Genomic DNA, 25,492 nt, shown 5'->3' with positions numbered 1-25,492 from the left:
AACTGGGTTTTTACACTCAGCGAAGTGCAGAATTCAGTAGATTTCAAAATTCCAAACTGTACATTAGTCAGAGAGGTGTGGATTGGGTTATTTCACACAGAAATTCACTATGATTGAATTCCGCGAGCATCCTCAGTTGTTCATCACTTCAGTTGATGGCATGAACTCTCTGACCTGAACTTCTCCTCATAAATGCTATGGCTTTATCCCTACATGTAAGAAATGACTGGCACAAGCTTATTTTTTTGAAGCTGAATGAATGGTGAATGGATGATAAACATATAAACTGTCATTGATGTTAGCTATGGTTTGTTTACACAAGTCAGCTTCATAACCCATGGTTTGGAATTCTGTTGTTGTTTAGTTGTTTAGTCGTGTCCGACTCTTTGTGACCCCATGGACCAGAGCACGCCAGGCACTTCTGCCTTCCACTGACTCCCGCAGTTTGGTCAAACTCATGCTGGTAGCTTCGAGAACACTGTCCAACCATCTCGTCCTCTGTCGTCCCCTTCTCCTTGTGCCCTCCATCTTTCCCAACATCAGGGTCTTTTCCAGGGAGTCTTCTCTTCTCATGAGGTGGCCAAAGTATTGGAGCCTCAGCTTCAGGATCTGTCCTTCCAGTGAGCATTCAGGGCTGATTTCCTTAAGAATGGATAGGTTTGATCTTCTTGCAGTCCATGGGACTCTCAAGAGTCTCCTCCAGCACCATAATTCAAAAGCATCAATTCTTTGGCGATCAGCCTTCTTTATGCTCCAGCTCTCACTTCCATACATCACTTACTGGGAAAACCATGGCTTTAACTATACGGACCTTTGTTGGCAAGGTGATGTCTCTGCTTTTTAAGATGCTGTCTAGGTTTGTCATTGCTTTTATCCCAAGAAGCAGGCGTCTTTTAATTTGGTGACTGCTGTTACTAATGTTTGGAATTAGCTTGGAATTAGCTTGGAAGGTCTGGAATTAGCTTGCTTCAAATAAACCATAGTTAATATTAAGCACAGTTAGTCTGGCTTGGACAATACAACCATGGTTAATCTAAAATGAAAGCAAAAGGCTTCTGAATTATTTGTGACTATGGAGAAGCAGGATAGGCATGTGAATCTTAGGCTCACTCTGGCTGGTTCTAGTCATGCTAAAGCAAGGTTTGGCATGACATTCAAACTGGGGGAAACAGCCCAAGGAAAGAAAGTAATTATTCATTATCTACTTTACTAACTGGCTTCTGTTTATTTCATCTCACCTTAAGGAACTTGATTGGACTTATTGTACCAGAGGGTAGTCCATTGTTTCTGCACACTGTTAAAATGCAGTTATATTTTAACTCAGTGGTGGACTCATTTCAGAAACTCTTAATACGACTATAGTCATGTCAGAGAATAAAACGACAAGCTTAATTTTAGTGGCAGTGAAAGCACCTATCGTATTTTTATGTTACCCTGTCACTAGGTTGAATTATCTTGTGAATTATTGCATAATATTGAACACATGCTACAGGCTGAAAAAGGATGGATAATGGGTGGGTGGAGTGAATGGGTGGAACTAGGGATTTTTTCAGCTGGAACTCAGTTCCGGCACCTCTCAGGTGGGTGCCATTGCCACTATAAGAGAACAAGAGAGGTGTTCATGGTGAGTTCTGGCACCTCTTTATCTAGAAAAATAGCACTGGGTGGAACCAGCCTCAGGAAATCAAGGTTATTGATGTGTGAGGGCAGGTGCACAGCCAACAATAATTTCAATGCATTAGTTTAGTGGCATGTAATATTAATATGCATGTAATATATTATTTCTATGAATTAGCAAAGTGTGACATTATTATCTAGATTATTTATATTTTGATCACTTATTAAGTTTTTTAATTTAATAGTTTATTTATTTTAATTTTAAAAATCCATAACAATTTCTTTTATTACATACTTCATTTCCTCCCTCGTCCCTTGCTTCATGCACTGAGACAGGAGGGTGGAAGAGGGATTTGAAGTACGTTCAGGTGAATGCACTGAGAATCCTCAGTGTACTTGGGAACCCAGATAACACATGATTCCTGATCATGGGCCATGCAGGAATGATGGGAGCATGGCTTGTGTGTGTTCCCCTGCCTTAATTTTAGCCCACATGCATACAGGTAAATGCCTGAATAGAGCTAGGATTGTTGCCAAGTTTAAATGTGGGTTTCAAAGAGAGGGTTTTCTGAACCAGCAATCAGGAGCAGGGGAGGAAATTCAAACAGGCACATAATAAGTTGCCTTATATTGAGTCAAATTGTAAGTTGTTCTAAATCAGTATTCCCTACAATGACTGGATAGTGGTGCTCCAAGGTCTCAGGCCAGACCCTTTCTCAGTCCTATCTACAGATGCTGAGGACTGAACCTGGGACCTTTTGCAAACAAAGTATATTTTCCACTAGTGCATAGAAGAAACTGACTGAAGTGAATAAAGTCTTTAGGCTGTGTAGTCAAACTTAAGTGCTCGGCACTTTCTTTCGGTTGCTGACTTTCCTGGGACATGGTTGTTCTCGAGCAACCACAGTCAGTATATCAAAATAAGCGCTTTATTGAGTAGGGTAAAAGGAGTAGCTGGCAAGACTGTAAATTCTTCTGTGGAACGAATGATAATTCAGCTCAGGAGCCCTTTTGTCCTGCGGGGAGGGGGATATAAATTTTCCGAAAGTATCTGCCGCTTGGAATTGCTTTGCATTCATCATGCCAGCCTTCTGCATCATTCATGAATGTCATAAGAGACTAAAGAATTGGCACTTCATAGTGAGGATGATTAAACAGCCATTACACTTGTCTCTTCCTTCAGCCTTTGAGCAAATTGCACGCAAGCCACTCCCTCAGATCTGCCTCTTGTGGATGAGTTGCCCCTCCCTCCGTCAGGAATGAAAGAAGGTTGTTAAGATTATAATATCATGGAAAAATATCGACGGATCGCTTTTCATCTGCTGACTGGGCCAAAGAATTCCTCACAAGAATTTTTCCTGCATGTCACCATTCCACTTCTACAAAGGAAAGCATTGACTAGACTTAGTTGTCTCTGCCTGTCATTGGCTCAGACCTGCCTATGGGTGACCTTCCTTTCGCCCTGTTAGTCCCAACCAAGCACCACAGGTTGTACACACCCATAGCATCAACATATATGGATACTAAAATAATATTTTTAGTTATTTTTGCATATCAAATAAAGTGAATTCTATGATATGCTAGAGGCACAGATTTAGTCACTCCTCTTCAGTCCTTGTTACTTTTGAAATTTGTAGAATTCAGGTTCAGCTCCAGAAAGTGTTTTGTTATGTGATTTAATTATTTGTAGCTTGGAGTTTTATTTTGCCTTTTGGGGCCATTACCTTCACTCTTAACACATTCACTAATCCCTGTGCAGGTTGGAGAGTTGACAAAAGGCGGCTCTCAGAAGATGTTTAAGGTGGCTATCCCCTCTTTATTCCACCTTGTGGAAGAGGTCACATTGAAGCTGACTTACGTCCTCTTTTCGTTGGCATTTGTCTGTCACTTCCGTTCAATTTGTTACTTCCCGTGATTCTTCCTGATTGTTAGGTATTGGGCTTCGGTCTCTTAAGTGCAGGTTTCTGATTGAAACGTTTGCCTTGGCACTTCTGTTTGGTGAGTTGTGATCCTGTTTTCAGCATGCCCTAAGAAAGTGTGTGTGTGTGTGTGTGTTCATTTGTGTGTGTGTGGAGAGAGATGGGGAGAGTTCGAGAAAGGAGAGAGCAAAGCTCCATTCTTGCTTTCTCTGTCTGTTCAATGCCAGACAAAGTCACAGCATCCTGGAACAACAGAAGCATGGGAGAAGAGAATCCTAGTGAATTACTGACCCCACAGCTATAGCTCCAAACACCCCTGCCAGGCCTTCGCATAACAGGTCAACGCTGCTGAGGGTCTCAGCAGCTGTCAATATAGTCTGCTACCTATGTGACACATTATGAGAGGACAGCTGAGGCACAGAGATAAGGAAAGATGGACTAAATGGCTGGATAAAGCCAAGTACATTTTGGTTTCTTTTCTTAGCAGATTGACAAGTATCACATCATTAAACAAGCAGAAACAATGGCATTGTCTGTAGTCTGTTCCAATGTTTGAGTGCATTCAGGAGTTATTTCAAGGCGCAGGGTTAATTCAACAACCCGCTGTTTTGAGTTTATTGAGAGAGTTTAAAACCAAGGACCAAGGTTATCGTTTTTGGATTAAATTGCATGTGTCCAAAAGTGTTTCAAAAAAGGAGTGAAACTAGTAACGTTGAACCAGGAAGCTTTAACCCAAATCATGCCTTAGGTGTTTGGCTGAATGTCTTCCTTGTGTCATTAACACCCACAACCCAAGTCATTCTCTTGGAAACCAAGCAGGGCAATGTGAAGGTCACCTTTGGGTTTTCTGAGAGCAGGTAGTCAAATTTGCCATTTTACCATGTCTTTACAGTGGTACCTTGGGTTACAAACACCTCGGGTTACAAACACTTCAGGTTACAGTCTCCGCTAACCTGGAAGTAGTACGTCCGGTTAAGAACTTTACCTCAAGATGAGAACAGAAATTGCTCGCCAGCAGTGTGGTGGCAGCAGGAGGCCCCATTAGCTAAAGTGGTACCTCAGGTTAAGAACGGTTTCAGCTTAAGAACGGATCTCTGGAACAAATTAAGTTCGTAACCAGAGGTACCAGTTTACTTAAGAAATGTTGTAAGTATTATTAATTATCATTTCATTAATTTATATCCCACCCTTCCTTCCAAAGGAGCCCAGGGCAGTTGGATTAGCTCAAGAAAGCAAAAATTTAAAAATCCCAGTCTATGAAATTTACCTTAGAATCATACTGTTTGCATACTGTAGACAGAGCCATTGCATTTAATGCCCAGGATTTATGACTTGGTCTCCAAATGCCACTTATTTGCTACCCCAAGTAAAATATAATAATAATAATAATAATAATAATAATAATAATAATAATAATAATTTATTATTTAACCCCACCCATCTGGCTGGGTTTCCCCAGCCACTCTGGGCGGCTTCCAACAAAACACTAAAATACAATAATCTATTAAACTTTAAACGCTTCCCTAAAATGAATCTTCCAACTAGTTTGTGTGTGTGTGTTGAGTTTGCAGAGGTTCATTTTCATTCCAGAATAGAAACAAGCAGATTATAAGAAGAATGAAGGGGGCTTATCTATCTAGTGGTGTGCTGGTAGAAGGCTCTTTAATACAATGGAGGCTTCTGTCAACAGAATGGGGAGGGAGGTGATTTTTGCTGATTCTCCCAGACCCTTCAGCCTTCTGTCAACGTCCAATAGCCGAAGGGATGCTGTTGAACCCAAGAACTGTGTTAATCCTTTTTTGTATTTCAGTTCCCAGTAAGATTAGAACAAAAGGAGAAGCCTATAAAATGAAGCAATATCCTATTGGTTCCCAGTGGCATTTATCAACACTGTTTTGCTGGTGTATGGCCCAATCAGCAAACATATACAGATTCTTTTGTGGAAGGGTAATCAGAGTGTTTAACACTTTCTGTACAAGTGCCTTCTCTTAGGGTTATCTTTGTGCGGGGAGCAAGTTGGTCTCATATTATGAAAACCAAGGATCCAAAAATTATTCAGAGCTCAGAAACAAACAGGCTGTGCAGCAGAAACGATTCCATAGTCCATCAGGTGCAATGAATTGGAGAGCCACAAAATGATACCCTAACTCAGGAAATATAGTATGGAACTGGCCAGGGGGCTACATTTCAACACAGAGATGTTCATGAAGGGACCCAGGGTCAAGGAGCTTAAGATTCTTCAAAATGAATATGATGGAAGTCAGTGGTGCACAGCAGAAACACCCGTGTTAAGTGGATGGAATGAAGACATGATCATTTAGGACAATCCTGAAAAGGGCCTATACAAAGTAAAATTCTTGATTGTCAGATTTTATTTTAGTTACCTAAAATGGACTTACTCACTGGTTAGCCAGTTCACTAGGTACCTCCTAACCACCCCCCCCCCAAGAGGACTGAGAATGCAATTATGCTACTGATAGGTAATGCCAGTTTTTCTCCTTTGGCATTCTGCCACCTGGACATCTCCAAGGACATTCTCTCCATGGGCCTCCTTATCAAGCCATTGCCAAGAAAAATGAAATCATGTTTGCAGTTGGCAGCAGGACACAGTTTTTAGCAGTGTTTTCACTTGCATCAGATACAGATCAAATTTGTGTGGATAATTTTCACCCATCTGGCTTTTCCTTTGGGGATTCAGATGGTTTAACCCCAGCAACACTTCCCTGTATTAATTGTAAAAAAGGTATTTAATGTTAGTTGCACCTAAGGAATGAAGTGTATGGATATGCATCCCATTCACATAAAATGTATGCTTTTTGCTTCATTTACCCTTCTTTTTAATGTGCAGATGGGATCTCTAGGGAATATAAAATCTGTGCTCTTTTATCTTCAGTTGTAATGTGAACTTTGCACACTGCAGAAATAGATGTGAAGCTCAGTGAAAAGTACACCTCCATATTTCAATTCAGAGTAGTTCAATAATTTATTAATCATGAATGACACTCCCCCCCCCCCCATTGCCCAGACTGCCCTATCCAGGTGGGAAATCAAGCTAATTTGTTACAGTAGTTTTTTTCTATCTCCTTTCCTGGATGCAAAGTGAATGCAAAACTCAACTCCCCTTTAAGTTAAAGAATAAGTTTATCATGGAAAACAAAGTCATAAACCAGGCGAAGTCCACACTCATTCCTTCAGTGAACTTGCAGAATGGCAGAAGCAGGAGGGGATTTGACTTCTAGCATTGACAAAGAGGCAACAGAGGCAACATTTTGCACATTTTCACTCATTTGTGTATAATGTAACGGAAACTGCTGTATAATTTAACCTGGAATAATTAAAGCTCTCTCATCCTGCCACATTGATTAGTGGGAGAAGCAGATGGGGAAGAAGGCATGAAGTCACACCAAGAAGCAAGATTAATGAAACACAAGCCAGTGTTATTTGTATAAATGCAGGGTGTTAGAGTTCAGAATACACAAAATGTTCCTCAGGCCAAACAGACAAGAGAGTATTGAGCATCCAGCCTGAGTTCAGTGTAACACAAAAGCTCACAATCTACGCTTTGTATTACCTCAATTCTCTCTGTGTGTCTTGTACTATGGGACCAAAGTGCCTACCAAGAGTGTTGCTATACAATTATTCCTATTATCCCCAGCCAGCATGGCCAAAGGTCAGGAATGATGGGGGCTGTCATAATAGAATCATAGAATCCTAGAGTTGGAAGGGACCTTGAGGGCCACCCAACCTCATTGAAATACAGAAATCCAACAATCCGGGGAGATCAGCAAGTGTGGTCATCTTTGCTTAAGATCTGGGATAGCTGTTGATTATTGCTATGCTTTTCTGTGTCTTTGGGTTGGCAGTGGGGGACAGGGTGCAGGCTTCTCATTAGGAAAGGTGAGAGCCTACATCCTGAGAGGAAAGTGACTTGTATTAATTTGCTTTCTTTTTTTTAAAAAAAAAAAGCAGAAGCAGCTCTGAGTTGCTGTTTTGCGTTTCGTTTGTCTCTTTTACTCCTTCCTCTTCATTCTTTTAGCGAAGAGGAAGCCCAAGCTCCTGTGAATGTTGAAGAGAAATCTGTTTAATTAATGTCAAACAATGTATGTCTTTTAAGGAAGAGATGATGAGATTGCTGTGCTCATATTGGGTCTCTGCGGGTTTGTCCGTCCAAGAGCAGAATCTTGACGAGAAAAGCAGCTGGTTCATGAGAACTCTTTTAAGTGAGGAAGCACTGCTTTCCAAGGATTATACTTTTGCCCTGGAAGCTTTGCATTTTCACAGGGCTCTCCATTCCGTTTTGATTTGTTCTGAGGCAAGGTAAAGCTTCTTCTAAGAAAAAAAAAAGGATATAAAGAGACTATTCCTTTATGATGGATGGAACAAGACACTTCCTTGTTTCCTCCTTGAAAGGGTCCCCCATTAGAATAGAGATCAAATGAACCAGCACATTTGATGGCAACACCACATACTCCTTCAGCCCTTTTGATCTCTCTCCCCAGCTCCTACAAGTATCTCTTGCCCAATATATTATGCACATATAAGAAGAGTAAATGAGAGAAAAACTAAAGGGCTTGCCCTGGGAAGCCCAAGCACAGTTGTGCTCGCTGCTAAGTGGCCCCTGATTGGTTGGGATCATGCCGTGTAGGAGAATTAAATGGCACCAGAGAAGTGGGAGGGAGAAGGAACGCAGTGGCCTCGTTTGCACATAATGTTGGGCCAAACTATGGCTCGTCATGAATGAGTAAGGGGGCTGGTGCCTGCAGAGAAAATTGCAACTGCTTCAGTTCTCTCCCAGCCCTGATGCTGTGCTACCCAGACCATGATTTGACTCAGCATTACTTGTGAACCTGAGCTTATGGTTTTTCCACCCCAAACAAACCACAAGCAGTCCACCAAGAACAAACCTTGTTCCAGGGAAAGGGGAATCTGCACATTGGGGTGCCACAATAGAGAAGCCTATGCCAGTGGCGTAGTGTGGGGGTGCAGGGGGGGCGGCTGCACCGGGCGCAACATCTGGGGGTTAGGGTTAGGGGGTGCAAATCCATGGGTTAGTGGGCGCAAATCCACGGGTTAGGGGGCGCAAATCCATGGATTAGGGGGCGCAAATTATTTGCCTTGCCCCGGGTGCTGACAACCCACACTACGCCACTGGCCTATGCCACCTCCCAACAAGCCGATCCCAGCGGCGAGACAACAAGAAGAGACCCTTTGCCTCATTTTGCTAGCTACAAGATTCATGACAGCTAATATGGGACACAGTCTCTAGATGGCTTTGATTCAGAGCTGAGCTTCTGCATCACTAAGTGGACACATGAGAGCTTCAGAGATAAACCAGTGCAAGCATACCTATATATTCTGAAATGAACACATCAATCAAGCTCTTTAAGCTGGGTAAATCATTTAAGCTGGGTAACTCACACATCTGGACCCATATCCATTTCATCCCAATGATATGATATACCATTATTTGTATGCTGCACATTTTCTATTCTCCCCTGCCCCCAAGTAATTCATTATATGCAACTCAAATAAGTGTCGAGATATTTCCACTTCTCTCCACTACCTAGGAGAGCTTGTCCTTGGGTACTTATCTTTCCTGATATTCAGGTTATACTTTCTCAGTTTTCCCTTGTTAACACCTTCCTACTGATACAAGATTTCTTGAACCAGAAAGCCTGGGTATAGTGAGATAAGTGCCTGGCTTTTATTTTGCATTTCCTCGCCTTTGTGTGTCTGTCAGACCTTTCGTCTTATTTCAATGCAATTTTGCAAAAGCATTAAACACCCAGGTGAAAGTGCTCAAGTCTCCCTTGTTTAATTGGCACTTCAGTGCAGTTCTTGCCAAGGTCTTCTTTGCGTGTTGAACTGGGTCCTGCTGTAGCAAGCTAAATGCACTTTAATTGTTTGTGATGTATTACGGATTCCAACCTGACTGCCGTGCTGGTTACTCAGAATATGCTAGACAATTTCAGCGGCTTGGTAACTTGCAAATCCTGCCGAGTAAGAAGACCAAAATATGCCCTGCTAGCAAATTTGCCTTCAGTTGAACTGATAGGTTCCTGCTAGCATGGGGGGGGGGGAATTTACATGGTTACGATGATTAATAAACATAATAGGATCTGAGCAGTAGAATTCTGAGCATCCCGAAAAGCTCCCCATCAGAACTACTGTACTCAGCAGAAGGCCTGTAATGGAACGGCGGGTATCCATGAAATAGGAAAATTAAAATTCTCAGGAAGAACAGGCTAGCAGATAGTACTGCTGCTTGGGCATTTCTGGGTCTCTTTACTTTCCAAAAGAACAGGCTTTTGTGGAGGTCAATTTCTCCCTTTATTAAGCAATTGCTTAATAAGTTCCCAGTCTTTGTACAGAACAGGGCTAAAAATAAATAAAAGGCTATCATCTATATTTACTAGAGATTACACGCAAGAGAACAAAGGGATGGTGATGAATTGGGGGGAAGGTAGCAAACTGTGTGTGTCCTGTGTGTTATTTCAGGTGGAAATTGTTTTATCATTTGATTCATATTCTCAGACTGCTGGATTAACAGAACGAATAGGAGGTTTGCTTGTCGCAAAGGAGTTCATGACCGCACTCAGAGATTCATTGGAGTTAATTTAAATGGCAGAAGTATTAGATGTTTTCATTGTCAGAGTTTATGGATTCCTTATATATTTTGTCTCTGAATATATTTAATTGGAGCCTCTTAGAAGTTGGTGCTTTGTGCCTGCTTCTGCCATGACAGTCTGCTCCTCATACACCAGACACTCAAATGCAAACTCACTTTGTCCATTATGACATATGACTGGTACAAGCAATTGTTCTGGTGCTAGCAAAAATGACTAGCGGCAGTTTCCTGCAACTCAGTCTGGATTAACTGAATTCTAAAGATGCAATCATATGTGTGCTTATTTAAAAAGAAATCCCACCATTTTCAATGGTAACTACCATAGGTGCCAACTCCCTGGGCCGGGCACCCCCAAATTTCGGCACCAGGACCATGCACGCTGCATTGCACCCACAGCTCCAGGCACCCATGGTCGCAGGGTCAAGGGCACTCCTGGTAACTACCCCCATGCAACTGAGGACAGGACTGAAGACTAAGGGTACAGTTCTGAATGCATTCACAAGGGATTAAAGCAAGTTAAACACAGCAGTACTTACATCCAAGCATACATTCATGAAATGCACTGTGAATAAGCTATAGAATAGGCCACAAATTGAAAACATGTGAAATGAGTACATTTTGCGTCTTATTCTCTGCACATAAGAATCACATTGTGATTCCCTTTCTCATACATTCTAATGTAGGTCTGTCCTAAAGTATGTGTACTATACAGCACATGCTTATAGCATCAGTCTGCACTGCTATGAAAACCTTTAGGAGCTGAGCATCCTTTTAAGTTTTGAGACGTACAGCTTAAAGGTTATATAAGACCATTGAGTCTAAGCCTGTTTGTGTCTTGAGGGAAAAGGTGGCTCGGTGGCTCTGCTGCTGATAACTGGACTTGGACCTTGGAGACTGCTTGCTCCACATCAGGATCAAAAATCCGATCTTCCCCATCATGAACAAGCAACTGGCCTGTGCCTATAACTCACTCTTAATTTTACATATATAAAAGGAGGAGAAGCTTATTAAATGCAGGAATTAAAGTAAGCAATATTGTTCCAAGGTATTATAGGGATAAACTCTTTGTGTATTGTGGAGCGGCTGGTAGCTTTATTCTTTCCTCAACTCATAATTCAAAAAGTTTCCTGTACTTTGTCAAGGTGTAGTCAAATTTATAGGGCTTATGAGTTACAATGTAGGGTGGATATATATTGTTTACAAGGATTCTGATTTGTGAAATGCCCCTACAGGGAAAATCCATTAGGTGCCCACCCTACAATATCCTTTCACAGATACACAAAACAGTGCATGTCTTCATGTCAAATTCCATCTTGCTGGGCACTTAAGTGCCGTGACAGACCAATCATTATAACTGGGTGTAATTAGCACTCATGGGGACTTTGATATGCGCCGTGTGCAGCCAAGTGGCTCTTGGGAAGACGTGTGAGTATTTTCCATAGTTTGTCTTCTCAGAACCTGCAGTGAGTAGAAGGAATGCAATTTTTAAAAGCGATCCTTAAATTCTTCCATTTGTGAGTTGAACAAAAGCCTTTGTTGAGTAGATTCTGTTTTTCATTTTAAAGTGGCTTTCTTCCAGTTTGCCTGTAGCATTAACCACATTCCTAAGTGACTCAGTCCAACTAACAAGCACACTTAGGGAAGAGCTAGACATGCTGCTCAACACAGGGCTGAAAATGGCAGCCTCATGTCTCCCTCTCCTTACAATGCTTAGACAGACAGAATTTCATTTCTCCACATTTCTCTGCCCTGCCAGTGATGTGCACAAAGGGAAATGCATGATGTGACAATGCCATGCCATGAGCAATTTGCCTAAATGCTCAGGGAAGAGATGGGAGAACTTGGCACTGTCTACTGTTTTAGGCAGCAGTTGCAGGTCAAGCATCACAGTCTACTTCTACCACGAATGTTACTAGTGAAAAATGTCCTGGGGCAAAGGGCACATGCAAGGTATTGCAAGTGGGAACAGCTCATCCAATGCTTTAGAGTCACACTGCCAGCCATCTGTTTCATGCACTGATTTACACCGTGTAATGTTGTGAGCTGGCATAATGCGAAATGTAGTAGCTTACTAATAATTGAGGACGGAAGATCGTTGAGGGCTCCCTCTTTCAAAGAGGACTGTTTGAATTACCTGCACATTGAGAGAAGCCCTGTTAATTCATTATTAGAGACAGCGCTAATTAATACAAAGAGATGGTTTGTGTTATTGTGGCAAGCAGACACGGCGTAAACATTGCAGAAGTCTTACGCCCACCGCAGTAGAATCTAGGAACAATCTTGAGGCTAGGCAAAGGAAGACATTGCAAGATGATGAAGCCTGTATAGCAACAGTTACAAAGAGTAATGGGAAGTGTTTAAGAAGGCATAAAGGTGCTAATCATAGGGAATGGATTAGGGACATGAAAAAGGCAAAGCAGCTGAAGGAAATTGGAGTACAAAATGGCAATGATAATTATTTAAACGAGATATGCTGTTTTGGGAGGGGGGAAGGCTAGGTAAGAATGTCAGAAGAACTATGCTGGATCAGACCAAAAGTTGACCTAGTTCAGCATATGATTTCCTCCTCTGGGATGCCCCAAAGCAGGTCATGAAGGGAACAAATCCTGCTGTGTTGTTGCTATTCTCCTCCTCAGCAATGAGTATTCAGTGACAAAGACTGCATTCAAATGGCAGTTTGTTCCATTTTCATGATGTTTCTCTAACAGTTAAGTTCTGAATTATATTTGAGCTTTCACACAGCATAAAAGCCACTTCTCATTTCTGTGTTATTTGATTCCAGAAAAAAACAAATAATATGGAAACAAGCACCAAATATGCACTATATTCCACAATACTTCCGGAAGTGGCTTTCACATCATGTGAAAACTCAAATATAATTCAGAACTTAACAGTTTGGGAAATGCCCTGAAATGAATTGGGACTTAATTCCAGTTAAACATTCAAAATATTGAGCTGTTCATGAGTCTTATTTTCTCGGCTGAATATTCTGGCCTCTTGAAAAGCTTTGAGAAAAGGAAGTCACCCCCACTTTTCTATATCAGTCATTGGAAGGCAAGTTATTTCTCCAGATCATGCACTGAACAACCACACCTTATCTCCATGTGCAGCTAGCTGGTTGATTCCCATGGATGTATTGTTAACTGAATTGGGGTTTTTTGTTTTTCTTTAGAAGCAACACAGCTTCTGATATTGCTCTGACTTGTGTTAGTGATAATGGAATCATGGGTGCATGATAAAACCTACTAGCTGTCTTTATTGCAAATGCTTCTTGTCTTTAGTTGGAGATGGGCACCTGAAGCACAGCTTAACTAAATGGGTACAGCAAAGCCTATCACCTGTGATTTATCTTTCCCTAAAAGGAAGTACCACTTATCTGTTTGTGGTTCCCTTGTTAATCCCATGTACGTTCACTTAGGATAACCAGAAATAGCATGAATATTCATTTCAACAGTGCTTGGAAGGCGTTTATTCTATTCTAAAAGGCCATAATAATCTGCATAGCAAATACTCTTTAAGGCAGAGGCAGAAAAGTCTACATTCACTGATGGGATTGGCTGCTGGTCAGATATTTGATGGACTTGGCAAATGTATATCCTCCTCCCCAATTAAAGCCTTTCTGGTCTTCCTTCCCTCCAGGTAAGGGAAGTTATACGGCAGATTCACCAGTCAGGAGCTGCAAACTATAATATGCCAGGCTCTGTGGGAAGATTTTAATGTACATTTTAGAGATGTGGAATGAATTTCAATGCAAAAGAAGCCTAACTGGGTTGTTCATCACAATATATAAAAGGCTTTTAGAGACGATGCATTATCTGCCTTGTGCTATTATGCAGTAGAGTCTGAAAATGTTCATGCATATCTCTTTAGCGTTTGCTTTGTTATTAATTCATTTTGTTCAGAACTTTAATTCAGGGTGACACAGCCCCCACCCCACCCCCTAGGCCTTGGACTTCATCACTCTCATAAATGGAATATTGTAGTTAGACACAGTGTTATTTGCTACAATTGCAATGCTACTGCAACTGGGTAAGCTAACTCGTAGATTTCTCTTGTTCTGTTTTGAAGCTGGTGCCACATATATATTTGGGAAAAGTGGAGGCCTCATCCTTTACACCTGGCCAGCAAATGACAGGCCCAGCACAAGGACGGACCGCCTTGCTGTCGGGTTCAGCACAACAGTGAAAGATGGCATCTTGGTTCGGATCGACAGTGCGCCTGGCCTTACTGACTTCCTGCAGCTTCACATAGTGAGTACAAGACTCTTATCCTTCCTGTACGCCTCACTTCCTCTGCTGGCTTCGCTCCATTTTCTACAAACCAGGAGTCTTAGCAAAAGACAAAAAACAACCCCTAGACACGTACACACTTTAATCTAATTGGACCAAAGTACAACACATAGGAATAAATACACAATATCCGAGCCATGCAGAGAATTTGTGATTGGATTGAATTGAATACTGCCATTTCCCCACAGTTATCGTAATTCTTTATAAAGTGTTATAACTCTGCGCATCAGCCTAAAGTTGCTGTACTAGTTGGGGGTTTGATTTCGTTTACTTGTATTTTGGTTATTCTTTTTTCTTTTTAAAGGTATACACCACCTTTCCACAGTTCAGTGCTCACTCCACGGAAATGCTCTGCATATTTTAGAGCCTTGGCAGCTGGTGCCTATAGAGTTGGTGGCTGTGTTTGCAATGGCTGCTGCCCATATAGTGAGTTGGAATGACAAGATTGGCAGAAACAACCTACATGGTCTGTTATTTAGATTAAGACTTCAGTGATATTTCTTTGAAATCAGCAAGTGGCCTAAAATGGTTTTGATACAAAATCCTGATTTGGTAACGTGTGTACAGTGTGTTGGACCTAGCGGCACAGCGGCAATATATACTGTTTATTGTTTATCCAATGAGATCAATTTCTTCTTTGTCCTAATCTATCAGATGAGAGCAGTTGCAACAAATCTGGTTTTATGTGCAACGGAATCCTATATAGTGTCAGCTTGGTTGGGTGATAAATCATGGCTTGATCGTGGATTCCCAGTGAGCTGCATATCTGAGCAGTGAGGGTTCAGTATGCCATCTTAGTTGGACAAATTTAAGGTTGATTTGTTAGCAGTACTATACATGTCTTAACCCATAAGTAAAATGCACTCAATCAATTGGCCCTTAGTCCCAGGTAAGTGTGCACAGGATTGCAACCCTAATTCATGTAACCTCATGAAGATAAGCATGTTATCAGTGTATCCCTTTATCATGATGTTGTGCTACTATATGTGCATAATGCACCTATTGTGCTTATAGAATCATAGAACTGTACAGTTGGAAGGGCATGGTTTATTTTGAGGCAGAAGGCAACCAAATAACCTAAGCCCATAATTTTGATGGGTTTGTTCTGAGGATCCCACCAGTGAGGTTTTGCAGAGCCTAGTTGCTCACAGCAGTTGCAGCAGAAAGTGGGGGCCCAAGTCAGGCCCAGCAGATCCTGGACTGGTTCAGCCCTCCCTCCTCCCCACATGTGTCCTGCCTGCATGTTTGGTTGGTAGTGACAGGCTGACTCAGCCAGCAGAACTGAGCAGAAGGATATCTCCGACCAAACACCCTCCCCAGCCCAGCATAAAGAGTTCATCCCACATCTCTGCCAGTTGGGTATCATCCCATATGTTTCATGTTATTATACCAATAGTGCTTATTAGTTTATTCTAGGTGTATACTCTGCTTTTCAAGGCAAAAGGCCTTCACAAAGCAACTTACAATATAGCTAAGCTTGTACGACCACAATTTAAAGACAATAAAAAAATCAATTAAGAAACAGTTCTCTAGCCGCCTCTCTTCCAGCTCTTTGCCTAAAAATAGATTTTCCCTAGGCTTAGATTACTGTGCTGTAGAAAGAATTTGGAGAAGAACGTGGATGGAACACAAGAAATATCAAAGAGGCTAAAAAGGAGGGCAGAGCCTGCCAGGCGAATCACAACAATGAAAGATAGGTTTCTGCTGTAAAAGTAATAAACCTGAAAATGGGTCGGCGCATTCAGCAGGGACTGTTGTCTCAGAATTTTTGTGATCCCTCCGCAGGAGCACCTCTGTCTCTGCCTAACCCATGGGACCAGTTTGGGTCAGGTCTGGGAGAGCCACATACATCATCCAGTGTGCAGAGTGGGGAGCAAGTGTACAGAACTCTTCTCCCTACATGCCATCCCTGCATGTGGCAGCCACCATGTTCCCATCATTCACAGGTATAAAGTGATAAGATCCAGACAGATATCAACTAAATATGATGCTGGCTTTCCAACTCACGTTGGGCATCCCTCCTCGATAACCTCCCTCTTGACATCTTGCAGACAGCTCCGGGGAATCGCTGGACGTTTATTACCACATAATTTCCTTATTTGCATACTGGTTGAGGGGAATACAAAAAGGTATCTTATTAATTTCTTTTGTAGATGTAATTTATGGAAAATCCATTTGGACTCATTTTTTAATTATGAGCCCTTTAGACACTCTGGAGATTTATGTGCTCAGGCATCTGTTTTGTATGACAAGAATCTATAACCTCTGAAACCTTTTCCCTGCTGATTTACAGTGCAGATGTGAGTGAGCTGGCAGCCCAGGGAAAATGAATGGCGCACCCTCCAGAATCACGCGGCTCATGAATTTCTAGGCATTTATGTTGTGCAGGGCTGAATCTAGAAGAGAGAGAAAGGAGAGAAGGTGGGAGAGAGTCAACTGCTTGGTGCCACAGAGAAGGCTTCTGGTACATTTGGGTGGCACAGCCTTTTGGGATAGTAAAGAATAGGGGCAATACCCGCAACATGGGTAGACTGCAAGGTTTCAACTGGGGACCATGCCCTCACCTTACCTCACCACAGCTGCCACCTTGTGATTTACAGCATGTAAAAATGCTCATCGAGAGTAAACAGAGAGTGAGCGGGACAGCTGTGGCTTATGATGGATATTGTGCTGCTGATGTCTACAGGGAGAGATAAATCACCTGCCTGTGCAGTGAAGCTTTATTTTGCTGTCTTTCATTTGGGTATTTATTGCAAACTATCAGTGCAGCCCTATCTTATCCCCAGTAGAGTTATAAAAGAAGTCGATTGGCTCCAATTCCACAGATGGCTTGGGAGGGCAGGTGAAGCTTGAGGGTGGGAGTAGCCACTTTTAGCTCCTGTAATGCAGCCGACGCAAGAAAATTCCCTTGGTCTTCTGACTAGATGGAAAGGAGAACTGGAATCCTAGGTGGCAAAGAGATGCCTATAAGATGGAATTTTAGCAGGGGAAGTGTGTCATCATGCATTTAAAGCACACAGCTTCCCCCCTAAAGAATAATGGGAAATGTGGTTTACCCCTCACAGAGCTACAATTCCAATTATCTTAACCAACTACAGTTCCAAGGATTCTTGGGGGGGAGGGGCGGGAGTATGTGGTGCGAGAGACAGAGAGACCTGGGAATTAGCTGAAGGCAGGAAGTGGGGCCTGTTTCTGGGGTTCAGATAGTTTGCTGCCTGGTAAGAGCACTTGCCACTGTAACACACTGTTGTAAATAAAGCAATTGCAAAAATGGCATAAGCCTCTAATGGTGTCTCCTCCAATTTAAACCAAACTTGGTTCATGTTGCCTCTGGAATCTCCTATATTTGAGCCAGTGAGGAGAGAGCATCAGCAGTAAGCTTCAAGGATTTGACCAGTGGCAAACCTTCGGCTTTAAAATTTCAGTGGTGCCCCATGCAAGGCCAAAATTTGGCGCCCCCTGCCACCTCTCACCTTCCCTTCTGCGCAGTTCACTCTGTTAAAGTTGTGAAAACCTGCAGGGCCCTCTGGTGTCGGTGCCCAGTGCAGCAGAACCGGTTACACTGCCCCCAAACCGCCTTTGATTTGACCTAGAACAGTTTACTGTCTGAAACTAACCCAAACTGTGACTGAGTGTTGAGACACAGTGATAGTTTTTAGAGTCAGCCAGTGGAATAAAAGAAACATTCAAGAGAAATTATCAGTATATTCTGCTTGAGTGGTAATGGGCTATATAAGAACAGCATGGAAGTACCTATGTTAATATTCTATTTTTAATAATGTGACATTCAGGGAAATAGTATGTTGATGTTTATGGTTGTTTGCTTCCATGAGTTTAAGAGCTTTTTGATTTTGTTAGTCAGCTGTGTGAATAGAGTTGGCCTACTGAGGATACTTCAACCTGCATTAGGGTTGCTACCTATTTTTTCTGACCCTGCTCATTCACCCTTAGGAGCAACCCAGAAATTTGGTAGGTTATACCTCTCCTGGCATGGAGATCAAGCTGGGAGCTGGGTGCACACAGCCCCCAATGTTATTCTTTGTAGCTAAGGCTGTTTGCCATTATGCCACTTCAAATTGTCTTGCTGACCCTCCAAACAAGCCTGAATCCCATCTTTGTTGCCGCTAGTACACCAGGTGTATAGCTCAGTGCAGCAGTGCAAGAAATAACTCTGTGACGCCCTGTAGCTAAAGATGATGGATTTCTGATCCCCAGCTGCATTCAACCAGCATGGAGGCTCAGTGCACTGATATGGGGATTCATTAACCACCCACTCAACAGACATCATATGCTTAAATCCTTGTGCTTCCAACTGCTGAATGCTGAAAACTTCTTAATGCTACTTTGATGGATATATAGCAAAAGAAACTCTAAGGCTGAATTGCCACCAAGGGAAAAACTGGTGTGTTGGTCTAGTAGCTTGTGAGGCAGAGGGTTCAGGTTTGGGAGCAATGCTGGAATTTCTCCTCCCTTGGGCAAATGTGATCGGTTACTAATGGGTGGGGGAGGAATGGGTGGCTAATAATGCTATGTAATTCTATGTAATTCTGTGAAATGGTCTTGAATAGCACTGGCAATTCAACAAGGACATTTTACTGGCCTGCTGGTTAGCTGCATTTATGTCCCTGGGAACCTCATTTGTGTGTGTGTGTCTGTGTGGGTGTGAGAGAGATTTATCAATGCATCTCTGTCCTAGGAAAAACCATACCTGTTGATTTCTGTCTGATGCTAGAGTTTCCACTTTTAGGAAAGTACCAGATTGCTTAGGAGTATAAAGGATTATATTGTCTAAGAATCCTTTCTAACCCAGGATAAACTCAGCAATTGGAGGGAGGTAGTTGGGGGGAATGGTGGAAAATGACAAATTCTTACTAGCAAACCAGAAGTTGCAAGATCATAAAGAAGAGTAAGAGCACATTTTCTCACTGCTAAAAATAGGGGCGGGGGAAGAGCTGAGGTAACATATGAGTACCGTATTTTTCGCTCTATAGGACACACTTTCCCCCCTCCAAAAATGAAGGGGAAATGTGTGTGCATCCTATGGAGCAAATGCAGGCTTTCACTGAAGCCTGGAGAGCGAGAGGGGTCGGTGCGCACTGACCCCTCTCGCTCTCCAGGCTTCAGGCAGCTATCTGCAAGCCTTCGGAGCGCGGCAGGAGTTCCCACCGGGCTCCAAAAGCTTGCGGATAGCAGCCTGCAGCCTGAAGCCCGGGCAGCACAGTGCCAACTCCCGCTGCGCTCCCCGGGCTTCAGGCAGTTATCCGCAAGCCTTTGGGCTCTGAAGGCTTGTGGATAGCAGCCTGTTCTGGGGGGTTGGGGTTGGGGGAAGCTCGGGCTTCCCCCTTCCCCAGCCCCGGAAGCTCTGGGAGCGGCAGCGAGGTTGCGCACAATCTTGCCGCCGCTCCTGGACCTGTTCTGGGGGCTGGGGGGGGGAAATTTCCCCCTTTATTTCCCCCCCTAAAAACTAGGTGCGCCCTATGGTCCGGTGTGCCCTATGGAGCAAAACAATATGGTAATTCTATCCCATGTGGTAACTACAGATATTTGTTGAATATACTAAACTGCTAACATGCAGAAGCTATTGGGATCATTCTCTCTTATCACATTAGCCAGTTCTCTTACAGTAGAAAGCAAGCTGCGGAGGTGTTAAGCTTACACCTTTGCTGTAAAGTAATTGTATGTAAACTGCATGCTAAAATACAGTTCTGAAAGCACCGCTAAACAATTCCATTGACTTCGTTTGGGCTGTATGAATGTATCTGGATTGTGGCCAGAAATATTCAGGATAAGTGTATGCTTTCCCCTGGCTTCCTCTCTTGCACTTGCACAAATAATTGCCCACAAAAAGAAACAGAATTAAATTTGGCTATAATCAAAGCTTCTAGCTTCTTAGGTTTTAGTCACCACCTGCATTGCAGCATCCCCAAAAATCAAAATCCCAGCCTCATTGCTAGTGGATGGCAGCAGGGTGCAGCAATAATTCAGTGACCACTTAAGCACCGAAAGCTGCCTTTTGGAGGAAATTAAATAGGGCAATTATTAGTTTAATTTACCCCTGGCTTGATGTCTGATGTGCCCATTGCATCAAAGGTTAAGCACTGCTTGATGCAATGTCAGACTGTACTGAAATTGTTCCAGGTCCTGATTAACTATTAAATGTGTTTTTTAAAGGCGGACTAATAGCATTAATTACTAAAAGGAGGTAAATGAAGTTCAGTCACATTAAAATCATAATATATTTACACAATGTCTTTCTTCCCATAGGGTCCTTAAAGTACTTTGCAAAGAACAAGTCCAAGGGATCCCTCTTCACTAAGATGCCATCACATTTGCAGCTCTTCAGTAACATGCAAAGAATGGCATTTTAAAATATTATTTAATTAATCCCCACAACGTCTCTACCAGAGAGATAAACATGAGTATTGTGTCTTGCCAGAAAGACAGAGAAAAGCGTGGTTATGCGCACAGAGAGCAGTGCATTAGATCGTTGAAAGTGTGCATGTAAATGGATTTACACTGCCGTGATTTTTTATGTGCACATCACATGGATGTTTGTTTGCACTGATGTGGTCAAATCATGGCACAATAAGGGGATTACATTACTGATAACACATGGAGAGCCTGCATCTTACACTAACCACTTGAGTGTGTGCATACACATGATCCTAACATTTCTGCTATTTTGAGTACCCCCAGCTTAACATCATCACCCACTGCCTGGTCCTCATATTTCAGGGATGGGCCTCAAAGCCACCCACCCACCCACCCCAGATTTCACACACTAAACAATGGCAGAGAATGGAATTGTTTGTTCACTGGAATAGAGATATGGAATCTATGCAACTGAGGCTATCATATAACTCAAGCTGCCATTCCATGTTACAAGTACTCACTATGTCCCACATTCATCTAACTCAGTGGTTACAACCCTTAGTTTATTTCACAGTGCAGCCTACAGCCCACACTATCACACCTGTTTTTGCACAGGTAACCTGATCTGCAACTTCCAGTGCATTCCCCCCCCCCTCCAAGGTTTGTTTCCCACTGTCTCCTGAGCTTTAGAGTACTGCAAATTTGTACTTTATACCTATCCTGCTATAGTCCTACCTAGCCTATGATTTTAAGGGCCCACAATTACGGGGGAAATGAGACCAGACACTGTTGCAAAACTCCCTACAGAAGTGATCGGGGCATCCTGCCAGAGGAATCCTTTGAGGATAAGCAAAGCCTTTTGCCCACCATAGAGGGAGATTAGCTCAGCAGAGACTTGAGCCTTGTTTGCTTGCATACATACCCAACAGCTTAATTAAACCTACCTATTTAAAGTGGTGAAAACCTTCTCATAAAACCCTCTGATTTAGTTGAAGTCTGACATTTTTGTGAAGCTGAAATCTTTTCTTAATTGACACGAGGTAAATGGAAATAATCCTTTCTTAATCCGAGAGGAGGTTGCTCTGCAGAGGTTTGGGCTGCTTTAATAAAATGGATTTACAATTCACATTCCCAGCTGAATAGGTGCAACTGTTTTTGTTGAGGGTGTGCATGTAGACAAATAACACAGAAAGGAACAAGACCTAACCACAGCACTGCCTGGCTTCACATCAGCTCCTTTGGGATGACATTGCTGTCCTTGGAGATCTTTCCGACATATAGGGACAAAAGCAGGATTTGCTTAGCAAGGGAGATCTTTTGGGATCACAGCCTGGGGTGGTATAATTTGCACTAAGAGGCACCCCCTTTAGTCAACATCACAATATATAAAACATATTTGAACTGGAAAGCTTCTGGTTAATAGGAAGAGCTTGTGTTAAAACAGGCTGATTTTCTGACCTCTCTGTTTAAAAGTTGAGATGGGTAAAACAAAAACAATTCCATTCTCTGCCATTGTTTAGTGGGTGAAATCGTGGGGGGGGGGGGGCTTTGCAGCCCCTCCCTGCAATACAAGAACCAGGCAGCTCTCCTGCTTTCTTTCCCAGTTTCATATACCTGGTGCTTATTATTTGAGTGAGTTGTGGCTTCCCATGAGGTAGTTCATAATCTAGGGTAGGATATAACAGCAGCAGAGGATATTTCTCATCTGAAGCAGATGATAACACAAGTTGCTCACTTTAAGCCCAAATTTACCTCTGCTGCTCACAAGCCTGATAATAGCTTATTTTTTTGTTATTGCTGTCAATTACTGAACCCAGGAAAACAGCCTCTTGAACATAAACCTGCAGAGTTAGAGGCAGCCTGGCAAAGAAATGAATCTCACATGCTTGCACCTTTCCCTCAGCCATATGATGATGGATGAGATGCACTTTCTTACTCTGTTGATGTGCGCTCACCACACGTTAAGGGTGTCAGTTTCTTTTCCATGCGGGTCTTGATTAGTCTTGTGAAACTTATGGAAGGAGCATAAATGAAGGCAAGTAAGAGCTGTCTGACAGTGGAACAGACTGCAATGGAATATGGTGGACTCTTCTTCATTGGAGGCTTTTAAACAGTGATTGGATGGCCATCTGTCAGGAATTCTTTAGTTGTTATTCCTGAAATGAATTGCAACGTCCCTTGGGGTCCTTCCAACTCTACAATTCTCTTATTCGGAGCTTCTGTCTGGAGGGTGCCTTTGACAAATCAGGGTTCTGGCATAGCCAACCTGCCCACTACAATTGCGTCCTAGCTGCAGTAGACCCACAGCTTACATGGGGACAGCACATAAAGCCAATATCATATATAGTTGAAACACATTGGGTGCAATGGCAGCTGGGATTGCCAAAGTTTTTTCCCCTAGATGCCTGCCCCTCTTTTTATTTATTTATTTTAAAATAATTGACCTAGCACATAAAGCTGAATTCACACAAGTTACCGTAATGCACGTAACTTGCACATAATGCATGTAAGTTGTGGGTCTACTGTATTTTAACATCAGACTGAACCCGCACGGTGGGGTATGGAGTACGAAGGGGGGGATTGCTTCTCGGCAAATTTTGTTTATTATTTATAGTTTTAATTAGTGTATTTGTATGATGCTGAATGCCAAAATAGATTCCAAAGTTTGAAATAGTCTTCTAAGTGGTTTACCAAGTGTATGCCCTGGCATAAATTTGAAGGAGCTTGAGTGGAATGTAGGTGTCGCATTGCTTCCTAGTTTGCAAAGATCATGGAGCTGAATGGGTTCATCCACTGATTACCGGTAAGTTGACTCTGTCATAAGTTGTAGGAGAGGCATAGTTCAGTCCATGGTATTTACACTTAGCAGGACTGAGAGAGATATTTGCTTAAGACTATGGAGAGTAGCTGCTGGACCAGAGTGTAGACCAGAGATGGGGAACGTATGGCCCTCCATACGCTACTGAACTACATCATCCTTGACCATTGGCCACGCTGGCCGAGGATGATGGAATCTGCTATGTGGGATACCTTTAAAAGCATGGAAATGGTATTTGAACATACATAATGCTGATCAGTGTGGTGCTGCTGAGTAGACATGGGAAATAAAAAACAATGGTTTTAATTATTATTTTTAAAGCAGAATTATTTATTACTTTGAGTAAGCTAGTCTTTTTGCCCTGACTAATCAAAACATTCCACTCCACCCTAGCCCAAACTTTTTTGTTCTTAGATACCTCCAATTCTGATGCATCCCACCACCTTCAGAGACTATGAATAATTCGCCTCCTGCATTTATATTGTTACCTTGAAGGTATTTATAGTATGTGATCATATCACCTCTGAGCATTCTCCTCTTTCCTGTACTGTATAAATTTAGTTTTTTCAGTCTTGTTTTCTAAGTTTTATTCTGTAGCTACTGCACTCAATCATTTTTATCTGCTATTATTTCTCCCTAGTCCCTCATATAGTTTTCACTCTATAGAAACCTGAATTAAAGATAGAAACCTGATCTGGCAAGCTACAGGCACAGTTGGCTTCCATGATCAGCTGTGGAAGGCACACACATACAAATGCATGTTGTTCCCTAACCACTTTTAGTGAAGCCTCAGCAGCATTTGCTGGGGAAGATCAATGGTGCAAGTAGGTCATTTTCAATGCTGAACTTAGTGGTATTTCAAGGGACCCCTTTAAACAATAGTATTCAGTTGCAAAACATACAATGAACATCCCCCACTCACACATTCCATGCCTTAGACTTCTACCTTCCAGATACTACTGTAAAACAAAAAGTAGTAGAAGGAATTTGGCCTTCTCGGGCTGTCTTGTCATTGGCATCCTCCCTATGGAACACCCTTCCATCAGATGTCAAGGAAATAAAGAACTACACAACTTTTGGAAGACATCTGAATGCAGCCCTGTATCGGGAGGTTTTTAATGTTTGATGTTTTAGTATGTTCTCAGATATGCTGTGAGCTGCCCAGAGTGGCTGGGGAAACCCAGCCAGGTGGGTGGGTTATAAATAATAAAATTATTGTTAATATTATTATTGGCAACCCTGATGATACATTTTAAAAATACAAATGCCATATAAATACCATACCCTTTTCCTTCTTCTGTTCCTTCCCTCACTTTATTGTCTTTCTTCTCTCCCCATACCCTTGATGTCCTCTGCTCTGGGCCATTATTGGGGTCCAGGGATCACACACATGAAGTTGTAGATGATTGGTGGAAGGACCCTGAGTGAGAGGCAAGGAAGGGAAGACCTCCCAGGGTAGGAGCCTGGGAGATGAAAGGAAAGTTCGGTGAATGCTGGGAGGGTCTACCACTTTTTGTGTGAGATAAAGGTTAAGAGCTGCCTTTGAGAAAACACTCTATTTTCTTCCACCCCTCTCTGTTTTTGTTTAGTTGCTTTTATCTTATTGAATTGTGAAAAAGATTTAATAAAATGTTACGAAAAAATAAAAATGAAATGTGCACCTGTAACCTATACCAAGATTTCCTCATGGAAATCTCCGTCTGGCTGTGATAAGGCTTCTAGTGACTAATAGTAATGATGGCTTTGCTCTGTCACCATTGCTGGAGGGAGTAAGCTTCTGAATATCAGTTGCTGGAAGCTGAAGGCAGTGAGATTGCTATCACTCTCAAATTCTGATTTCAGGCTTCCC

At 42.4% G+C, this 25,492-nt stretch overlaps 1 protein-coding gene across 33 annotated transcripts in view; it reads left to right on the top strand.

Moving 5' to 3' along the window:
* NRXN3 (neurexin 3) overlaps window positions 1–25,492 on the top strand; it is a 1,209,742-nt gene that overhangs the window by 890,958 nt on the left and 293,292 nt on the right. For all 33 annotated transcript variants that reach the window (XM_083500839.1, XM_083500837.1, XM_083500855.1 and 30 more), the window contains one exon: window positions 14,233–14,414. In XM_083500839.1, the coding sequence (XP_083356965.1) occupies window positions 14,233–14,414 (182 nt within the window). The remainder of the gene's footprint in view (window positions 1–14,232; window positions 14,415–25,492) is intronic.

The sequence above is a fragment of the Podarcis liolepis genome (assembly GCF_965112155.1).
Source record: "Podarcis liolepis genome assembly, chromosome: 1".
Lineage (NCBI taxonomy): Eukaryota > Metazoa > Chordata > Lepidosauria > Squamata > Lacertidae > Podarcis > Podarcis liolepis.
The sequence above is the reverse complement of the archived record's forward strand: the minus strand, read 5'-3'. Positions and strand labels throughout refer to the sequence as shown.